Here is an 11,094-nt window from a genome sequence, read left to right on the forward strand (position 1 = left end):
AATTTAATGTCAGGATTTATTCGGAGCTATGTGACATACTGCCGGATTTGCTTATCATGTCAGGGTTTTCATGGATGGTGTTAGATTTGCCTGACACCTTCCAATTTAAGTCCAAATAGAGGTGTTTTGCACGATATGCTTCCTGCAACCACTCTAGAAGGAAAACAAAGACCGAGGATGAGATGGACAGATGGAGTTAACCGACATCTCATGTTCTGTTATTACCAAGCAACGAACTTAGGAACCAACAGAACTGAATACAGATCACAAGTATACCCAACATTTATTACCAGATACCCAGAATTAAAATTTCTAACAGAACAACGATTAACTGATCAGATCCGTGTAATAATAAAAAGTAACAGCATACTCCAGTCAGAATTAGAAAACAACAAACAAAAAGTACAACAAATACTGGAACAAAATAATGTGCAATCAGAAGAAGAAGAAAATACAGTAATGGACTCAAACATCCCAGAGCAAACAAACAAAGAACAACACGCATTGCCGGCCGGAATGGCCGTGCGGTTCTGGGCGCTACAGTCTGGAGCTGGGCAACTGCTGCGGTCGCAGGTTCGAATCCTGCCACTTGCATGGCTGTGTGTGACGTACTTCGGTTAGTTAGGTTTAATTAGTTCCAAGTTCTAGGCGACTGATGACCTCAGAAGTTAAGTCGCATAGTGCTCAGAGCCATTTGAACCAACACGCATAAATTAAACAGTCAGAGGAAAACGAAATCTTAAGACAGCCACCAGAACAAGCACAAATAAAACACGAAGTCACACACATGTTAGATATAGAAGAAAAATTTCAGCTGACATACATAAAATACAAAGACACAAATACAGAAATTAGACCATTTTTGCATAGAACACCAAATAACCCACAAGTCGAAACAACAATAACAACTCAATGATACACAACAATATAAATGAAAATACAACTACGGAAGAGTTACAACTACTGGTTCATATAGGAGCACTCACTGCACTAAATATACACACTAGGCAGAGATCAGAACCAACCAACACACAGAAGAAACCCACCAAACCAGCAAGGCAACACAGGCTACACATCAGAATAGAAAAACTGAGAAAAGACATTGGACAGCTAACACAATTTATAAGAAATGAAATATCAGACAAAAAACGAGAAAGGTTAGGTATAATCTCACAACAAGAAGCGATAGAGCAATTAGATGAAAAGAAGCAGAAATTACAAGCATTGGCCAATCGACTTAGAAGATACAAAAAAAGTGAAAATATAAGGAAACAAAATCGTACATTCAACACAAACCAAAAGAAATTTTACCAGACAATAGATAACACACACATGAAAACAGACAATCCACCAAACGTAACAGACATGGAACACTTCTGGAGCAACATATGGTCAAACCTGGTGCAACATAACAGACTTGCACGGTGGATACAAGCAGAAACAGACACATACAATATGATACCACAAATGCCTGAACTGATAATTTTGCAACATGAAGTCACCCAAGCAATTAATTCTAGGCACAACTGGAAAGCACCTGGAAAAGATAAAACAGAAAATTTCTGGCTAAAGAAGTTCGCCTCAACACATTCACATCTAACTAAATTATTTAACAGTTACATTGCAGACCCACACACAGTCCCTGATACACTTACACAAGGAATTACTTACCTGAAACCTAAAGAACAAGCAGACACAACAAACCCAGCAAAATATCGCCCCATAGTGCCTACTAACAATATACAAAATATTAACTTCAGTCATTACACAGAAATTAATGACACACACAACTCAGAACAAAATTATAAATGAAGAACAAAAAGGCTCCTGCAAAGGAGCATGAGGATGTAAAGAGCAACTGATAATAGATGCAGAGGTGACATATCAAGCTAAAACTAAACAAAGGTCGCTACACCATGAATACATTAATTACCAAAACGCTTTTGATAGTGTACCCCACTCATGGTTACTACAAATATTGGAAATATACAAAGTAGATCCTAAATTGACACAGTTCCTAAACATAATAATGAAAAATTGGAAAAATACACTGAATATCTAAAAAAATTCAAATAATACCACATCACAGCCAATACAGATTAACTGTGGAATTTACCAAGGAGACTCATTAAGTCCTCCTGGTTCTGCCTTGCTCTGAACCAACTGTCCAACATGCTAAATAATACAAATTATGGATATAATATTACTGAAACATACCAACACAAAATCACACATTTGCTACACATAGATGATCTAAAACTACTGGCAACAACAAATCAACAACTCAACCAATTACTAAAGATAACAGAAGTATTCAGCAATAATATAAATATGGCTTTTGCAACAGACAAATGTAAGAAAAACAGCATAGTCAAGGGAAAACACACTAAAAAAGAAGATTACGTATTGGATAACCACAGCGACTGCATAGAAGCGATGGAAAAAACAGATGCCTATAAATATCTAGGATACAGACAAAAAATAGGAATAGATAATACAAATATTAAAGAAGAACTAAAAGAAAAATATAGACAAAGACTAACAAAAATACTGAAAACAGAATTGACAGCGAGAAACAAGACAAAAGCTGTAAATACTTATGCTATACCAATATTGACCTACTCGTTTGGAGTAGTGAAATGGAGTAACACAGACCTAGAAGCACTCTATACACTTACACGATCACAATGCCACAAATATAAAATACATCAAATACATTCAGCAACAGAAAGATTCACATTAATCAGAAAGGAAGAAGGAAGGGGATTTATCGACATAAAAAACCTACATTATGGACAGGTAGACAATTTAAGAAAATTCTTTATAGAACGAGCAGAGAGTAGCAAAATACACAAAGCAATCTTTCATGTAAATACATCAGCTACAACATTGCAATTTCATAACCACTTCTACAACCCTTTAGATCACATAACATCAACAGATACGAAGAAAGTAAATTGGAAAAAGAAAACACCACATGACAAGTACCTGTATCATCTATCTTTCATATAAATACATCAGCTACAACATTGCAATTTCATAACCACTTCTACAACCCTTTAGATCACATAACATCAACAGATACGAAGAAAGTAAATTGGAAAAAGAAAGCACTACATGACAAGCACCTGTAGCATCTCACGTAGCTACATATCGATCAAGATGTATCCAACACATGACTAAGAAAAGGCAATATATACAGTCAGACGGAAGGATTCTCGATTGTGATACAGGATCAAACAATAAATACCAGATATTACAGCAGGCATATTATTAAAGATCCCAATACAACAATAGATAAATGTAGACTGTGCAAACGACAAATAGAAACAGTAGATCTCATTGAAAGCGGATGTACAATACAAGCAAATACAGAATACATCAGAAGACATGACAATGTAGCAAAAATAATACATCAACAACTTGCCCTACAACATAAACTAATAAAACTACACGTTCCCACATACAAGTATGGACCACAAAATGTACTGGAGAATGATGAATACAAATTATAGCGGAACAGAACCATTATAACATATAAAACAACACCACATAACAAACCTGACATCATATTCACCAATAAAAAGAAGAAATTAACACAACTAATTGAAATATCCATACCCAATACAACAAATATACAGAAGAAAACAGGAGAAAAATTGAAAAATACGTCCAACTGGCTGAGGAAGTCAAGGACATGTGGCGTCAGGATAAAGTTGATATTATACCAATTACACTATCAACTACAGGAGTCATACCACACAGTATCCACCAGTACATCAACGCAATACACTACATCCAAACGTATATATACAACTACAGAAATCGTAGTTATTGATACATGTTCAATTACCTGAAAGTTCCTAAATGCAGTGTAACATATACCATACAGTTAAAAGGAAGTCACGCTTGATCAAGGTCCGTGTCACTTTCCATTTTTAACCAGACAAAACGTCTGAGAAAGGAAATAAATATTAATAATAATAATAATATGACCATAAAATAGCCGCCAGCTGCCGTGAACACTGTTAGTGTACAGCTCAGAGTGCTGCTGGTTCCTTATGTAGTGCTGTTTACATTCATTGCATTCTGAGCATCAATAACAACTCTAAGCTTCGCTTCATTCGTGTTTTACCGTTCGTCTGATTATTTTTGCAAATCTAAGCGACAGAAATAGAGTTTCTGAAAGAAATCAAATGTAATAGCAGACTGGGGGGGGGGGCACATCCGCAATGAACACACCAGATAGTAAGTGAAGATCTTGATTCTATGAAAAAATAGAAGAATACGGGCAAAAATGGCTTAAACATGCCCTTCGCTTCGTCATTGATCGTCTAATAAAAAAAGTACTAAGTACAGATCGACAATCAAAAGACGTCCTGAAAGACGAAAAGAAAGGTGGACAGGAAAGGAACAAACCCATACGTCTGTAAAGTAGATAATGATGATAATTGATGCAGGAATAGGATTCTTGATGTATCTGAGTAACAAAGACTGGTTACAAGTTAAGTTCTCTAGGCAACATTCTTTGTTGTCTTGTGCTAGTAACAGATTGCAACAGCCACGTGAGCTTCGTATATAGGATAGACTTGGTGAAGTCATGCTGTCAAGTTGACAGAAAAAGCAAGAAATGAAGACACTCTATGACGTTGTTATCCATTGTACATGTGGACATTAAATATGCGTCTTTGGTTTAGTTCATAAGCAGTGGGGATAGTAATCACTTGAGATCTTTGTTATAAGCAATCCAGTCGATCGCCTGAAGCTGTTGAGTGAAAACCGCAAGAACATAAAGTAGCGTCTTTACACAGGAGTTACATCCTTCTCTTTCAGAATTCGAAACCAATGCCTTAACTCCTTTTTTACCAGTCTTGAAATCCAAGGGATCATCCTAGTCTGCATTGCGTAACTGTTGCGTATGCCTAAATTCCATGTACTTGGCCCATGTAATTGGTCAGTGTTTCCTGTACTCTGTCACCAAGGCATTTGCCAGTACAAGTGCCAATTTTCACAGTTTACAATGCAAATTGATAACGGAACCCTCCTCTTTTTTTTATTTTATATTTCAATGTCCGTTTATAGAATGGTTTACAGTTCCATTTATATGTGATGTACAGGAAAGACATAGCTACAACTACGTCCTTTTGTGTAATACAGGACACCACACCCGCACTATACGGACGCCTTATATCAGGCTATAATTTGCTGTAATTAGTTTTTATTATAGTTGACTTCCCAGAAGTCCTTTTCTTGTTACCTTTAATGATAATTTTAGAGTTCGCTGAGTACTTGCTTTACTTTTATTTTTATATTTTATAATGTTGTAGTAATGTGGACTGTCCACTACTTATTAATGTTGTATTTTATCAACGATTTTCGCAAACTGTATTTGCGAAATACAGTCCTTTGACGTACGACGTCACTAGAAACCTCTGGCCTAGCTTACGTGGACTCTGCAGGTGCCCCGCAAGTATCGGGTTACGTTTTGACATACAATGGTGATAATGTGTATATGGTATGTTATCTTCCTTGAAATTTTGTTAAGTTTTCGTTGATTTGTATCGTAACATCCACTGTATTTTATTCTACAGGATGATTTGATAATGGACAGGCCTTCCGAAACTAGTCATTAAGAAAATAAATAAAATTCCGACGCAACTTAAGGCGGGTCCTCTAGCAGTTATTGTAATCATGTATAAGTTGTAGACCTGTTTCAACTCAAGCATGCTGGAGATATACAAGTAAAATATCAACCGTGCTGCCATAACTCATAAAAGTTGTGTTACAAGGATGGTTACAAATATCAGACAGTACTGCACGGTAGTGCTAAGTTATGAGCAATCTTTAAAAGATTGCTATTCACACATGTTTACCAGATGAACTTTTCTATTTACAGGCTCTTGGTGAACGTGATGTGTCCAGCATCAGACTGTCATCGCTGCGGGCACAGCTGGGAATGGTTCAACAGGAGCCTGTGCTCTTCAACAGAACAATCGCTGAGAATATTGCTTATGGCGACAATAGCCGTGAGGTTACCATGGAGGAGATAATTAAAGTAGCAAAGAAAGCAAATATTCACAAATTTGTGGAATCGTTACCTCAGGTAAGGGCTTAAAAAGCAGGCGCTGCACAACGTCTGATAATTATTTAGACATTTCGTTTTCTTCGCAGTATTATCACCAACACTGAAAAGAATCCCTTGTTGATGTAACCTTTCTTCTCTATCAACCGCCATTTGTTGATGCGGCTGCATTTGATTCCACAGATATCACTCTGGCTCTTGATTTTTGCTCAAAATAAGTGTCTTGAATTTCTTTTTTTTATAATAAAGTGATTCTTTGTTACTATATTACTCTTATTCCTGAAGGATTGTTTGGACACTCCAGTTCTTATTTTAACCTTCATTGTACTTCTGTTGGCATTTGTTATTGTACTTTCCAAGTAGCAAAGTTCTTTTTTTACAGGAATACTGCGTTTCTTATCTTAACGTTTGCCATTATTTGTCTATTCTGCTTATCTGTCTCCATTATTTTATTATTTTTTTAATTATTTTCGATATGTGGTTGTCAAACGTATCTGAACAAAAATTATAGCATATGGTTCATGTCCTTTACATAATCTGCTAAGGAACTCGAATACAATGTATTCGTTTAACATTCATTTTGGTACCTTGTAGCAGCTTTTCATTATTTGTGTCGCACTTTCTTTAAACAAATTAAATATGGGGAGAGAAGACAGACTTCTTATTGTAGCCTCTTTCTTAACACCACTGATAACTATTTCTGAACTGTGATTATTCTATAGGTTGAGAATCAGGCTTTCTTTCTGGCTGTATATTCCAGTTTTATTTAGTTCCAAAAAACTGTATCTTCTAGTCCATTCTATCAAACGTATTCTCTGGATCAATGAATGCGGGATATGTTTGCCTCTTCGTTTTAGATTACCTTTCTCAATGTGTTACACTGATATAGAAGTACAGTACAGTTTTATTACAGGGCTACGCAACATATGTGGGGGAGAAAGGCATACAGCTCAGTGGAGGCCAGAAACAGAGGGTAGCGATTGCCAGGGCATTGGTTCGTAACCCTCCTGTGCTACTGCTGGACGAAGCCACATCAGCTCTGGACGCGGAAAGTGAAAAGGTAATGCAAATACTTACCAACATTAGATTCTAATGAATCATTCAAGTCACTGCGCTATTTTCGACGTCTCAAAGACTACACTGTACTGTTTCCTTGTCTTCTCATCAAACAAAAGCAGTGTAAACGCAATGTACAGTGTCTATAAATACACTCCTGGAAATTGAAATAAGAACACCGTGAATTCATTCTCCCAGGAAGGGGAAACTTTATTGACACATTCCTGGGGTCAGATACATCACATCATCACACTGACAGAACCACAGGCACATAGACACAGCCAACAGAGCATGCACAATGTCGGCACTAGCACAATGTATATCATGCCTTTCGCAAAAATGCAGGCTGCTATTCTCCCATGGAGACGATCGTAGAGATGCTGGATGTACTCCTGAAGAACGGCTTGCCATGCCATTTCCACCTGGCGCCTCAGTTGGACCAGCGTTCGTGCTGGACGTGCAGACCGCGTGAGACGACGCTTCATCCAGTCCCAAACATGCTCAATGGGGGACAGATCCGGAGATCTTGCTGGCCAGGGTAGTTGACTTACACCTTCTAGAGCACGTTTGGTGGCACGGGATACATGCGGACGTGCATTGTCCTGTTGGAACAGCAAGTTCCCTTGCCGGTCTAGAAATGGTAGAACGATGGGTTCGATGACGGTTTGGATGTACCGTGCACTATTCAGTGTCCCATCGACGATCACTAGAGGTGTACGGCCAGTGTAGGAGATCGCTTCCCACACCATGATGCCGGGTGTTGGCCCTGTGTGCCTCGGTCGTATGCAGTACTGATTGTGGCGCTCACCTGCACGGCGCCAAACACGCATATGACCATCATTGGCACCAAGGCAGAAGCGACTCTCATCGCTGAAGACGACACGTCTCCATTCGTCCCTCCATTCAAACCTGTCGCGACACCACTGGAGGCGGGGCGTGAGCGGAAGACGGCCTAACGGTGTGCAGTACCGTAGCCCAGCTTCATGGAGACGGTTGCGAATGGTCCTCGCCGATACCCCAGGAGCAACAGTGTCCCTAATTTGCTGGGAAGTGGCGGTGCGGTCCCCTATGGCACTGCGTAGGATCCTACGGTCTTGGCGTGCATCCGTGCGTCGCTGCGGTCCGGTCCCAGGTCGACGGGCACGTGCACCTTCCGTCGACCACTGGCGACAACATCGATGTACTGTGGAGACCTCACGCCCCACGTGTTGAGCAATTCGGCGGTACGTCCACCCGGCCTCCCGCATGCCCACTATACGCCCTCGCTCAAAGTCCGTCAACTGCACTTACGGTTCACGTCCAAGCTGTCGCGGCATGCTGCCAGTGTTAAAGACTGCGGTGGAGCTCCGTATGCCACGGCAAACTGGCTGACACTGACGGCGGCGGTGCACAAATGCTGCGCAGCTAGCGCCATTCGACGGCCAACACCGCGGTTCCTGGTGCGTCCGCTGTGCCGTGCGTCTGATCATTGCTTGTACAGCCCTCTCGCAGTGTCCGGAGCAAGTATGGTGGGTCTGACACACCGGTGTCAATGTGTTCTTTTTTCCATTTCCAGGAGTGTATACTTAGTTGAAATTCGTGGATTTGTTGGGAAGAAGTACGACTGACATGAACAAAATGCTGAAAATGCCACGCAAACTGAATTACGACGCTGGACGTCGCAACAAAAGACATACATAAATGCTCCTGGAGTATTGTACGTACTGTTATTTCTAAATAAAGTACAATAGTCTGGGCATCAAAACGACAGCTTACCTCACTACAATAATTATATACATCTGCAACCACAAATTTGATAGATTATTCTTTTGGTACGTACTGGGCAACAGGTAACAATTTTCTGGAAATCTTTTGATATTTAACTCAAAAAAGTTATTATCTACGTTAAACATAAGCTTCAGTGTATGACAACTAATTGTCGCATTCATGTAAATATCTTGCAAGAAAAGCAGTGTTAAAACTAATGACAGCAAATATTTCAATCTGAGTTCTACACTCCATTGACAGTGATATTATTAAAGAAGTACACAGAACATATTCGCTCGCAGAATCAACCTCATATAAATGACCAAATACGATAAGATGTATCAAAATACACACATTCTGATCAGCTTTTAAAAATACATCTTTTATAGAGATTCCGATTGTGCAGTGAAGCTCAATATATGTGTGCCCTTTGTGCTCAACTCACATATGCCATCTCTTCCCACATGCAGCTAACGTTCAGGAAAGGAGCTTGGCTGCATTCTTCAGTTTCAGAATATTAAACGATAGGAGAGGTACAAACACGGAGAAATCACACAGTGTCAGGTATGGTAGTTATGTTGACCAGTATAACAGCATCTGATCATTGGTCATCCTGCATCCAATCCATGGCTGAGATAGTTGTTATTTTATAAACACTTTGCCCTCTTTGTAGAAATTACTTTTTACAGTATGTCACTATCATCATTCAAATAGATTAGCAGCTATTCTATAAGTATGTCCTAGCATGATAACAGTGGCACGTTGCTATGTCTGCCATCTGAAGGTAACTGGGCCAATTACAACCGGTATGGAAGAAAACTTCGAAAATTTTTCTATCCATCGCTGCAACGATATAAATGTATGTATGTCATTGCCTCTAAAAAACATGAAATTCAGATAACCATTTAAAATAGCATCTATGTAAACATTTGTCTCACAATTATTAAAAACTTCACCATAAGCAATAAGAGATATGGTTTGGCGGCTGATAAATTGGTTCTTACAACTCTGATTTAGCAGAACCATTTCCATTGAAACTATGATTTTGTAAGTTTTACAGCTTCCTGGAATCTTTTATTTGGTATTAGGACTGATCTCTTCAGTTGTTGAAAGTTTATTAACTCGAGTACATTCAAAAAATTGTATTGGATTAGCTTTTTTTTCGTTAAGTACTTCTTGGCTTCTCAGTTTCCTTTGCGTCAAATTACCAACAACAAGAAGTATGTTCAAAGCACGTAAACTATATTCATAAGTCCTTTTTTTGTTTTACACAGGTTGTGCAAGAGGCTCTCGACAACGCAAAAGAAGGCCGGACTTGCATTACAATTGCACATCGGTTATCGACAGTTCAAGATGCAGATGTGATTTGTGTCATCAGTGATGGAAAAGTTATTGAAATGGGAAAACATGCAAACCTCCTGGCGAAGCGCGGCGTTTACTATAAACTGCAGTGTCTTCAGCCTAATTAAACAATCACGTGTGTCAGATATTTTCTTCTGGGAGTGTAGCTTAGTGAAGCTCATGCCACTCCGTGTGTGAAAGATCCTACCACAAACTGCATCAGTTACTTAGTTTTGTTTAGCAATATTCTTTGTGTGCCGAGTGAATGACAGTATTATCTGAAGTGATTTTTATCAGTATTTAATTTTTTGTAAAATAAATACAATAAGAACAAAACCTGAAAGTAATAGTGATTTTCATAATGGTCCAACTTCTGAGCAAGTGTCTACAGAGTTACAACCAGATACACTTCGTCACATAAAATGCTGTTTCAGAATTACTATTTTACCTCATTTTCTGATACACATGAATGGCAGGCCTATTATTTTATTATCTTAACAGCAATGTTCAACTAATCAATTTTTCTATAGACTACATGAAAGATACAGATCATTTTCTGTCAGTGATGACTTTGTTTTAAATTGTTAACAAATAACTGCACTGCACTGTGCTGATAACAGAATGACATGTGTGAAAACTGTTAAGGCTGACAGTACAGTAACGCACAGGGACATACCTAGATGTATTCTGTGAATTCCACACACCAGGTTGCTGTAATAATGATGTCTATATTTATTTTCCTTTTTTTCACTCGGTTTCTTTTCTTCTTTCAGTTTCTTCCAACCCTGACAAGTACGTTCATTATAAGCAAACTCCTGTGAAATTTTAAGTTTCAGTCTGCTATTCATACAAATTATCTGATCATCATT

The 11,094-nt window shown here is 38.7% G+C and overlaps 1 protein-coding gene across 1 annotated transcript in view; it reads left to right on the forward strand.

Moving 5' to 3' along the window:
* LOC126354018 (ATP-dependent translocase ABCB1-like) overlaps positions 1 to 10,658 on the forward strand; it is a 242,263-nt gene extending 231,605 nt beyond the window's left edge. The window contains exons 21-23 of the mRNA XM_050003341.1: positions 5,897 to 6,103; positions 6,996 to 7,142; positions 10,159 to 10,658. Coding sequence (XP_049859298.1) covers positions 5,897 to 6,103; positions 6,996 to 7,142; positions 10,159 to 10,353 — 549 coding nt within the window. The 3' untranslated portion in view covers positions 10,354 to 10,658. The remainder of the gene's footprint in view (positions 1 to 5,896; positions 6,104 to 6,995; positions 7,143 to 10,158) is intronic.
* The last annotated feature ends 436 nt before the right edge of the window (positions 10,659 to 11,094 follow it).

This window comes from Schistocerca gregaria, chromosome 3 (genome assembly GCF_023897955.1).
Source record: "Schistocerca gregaria isolate iqSchGreg1 chromosome 3, iqSchGreg1.2, whole genome shotgun sequence".
In the NCBI taxonomy this organism is placed as follows: Eukaryota; Metazoa; Arthropoda; class Insecta; order Orthoptera; family Acrididae; genus Schistocerca; species Schistocerca gregaria.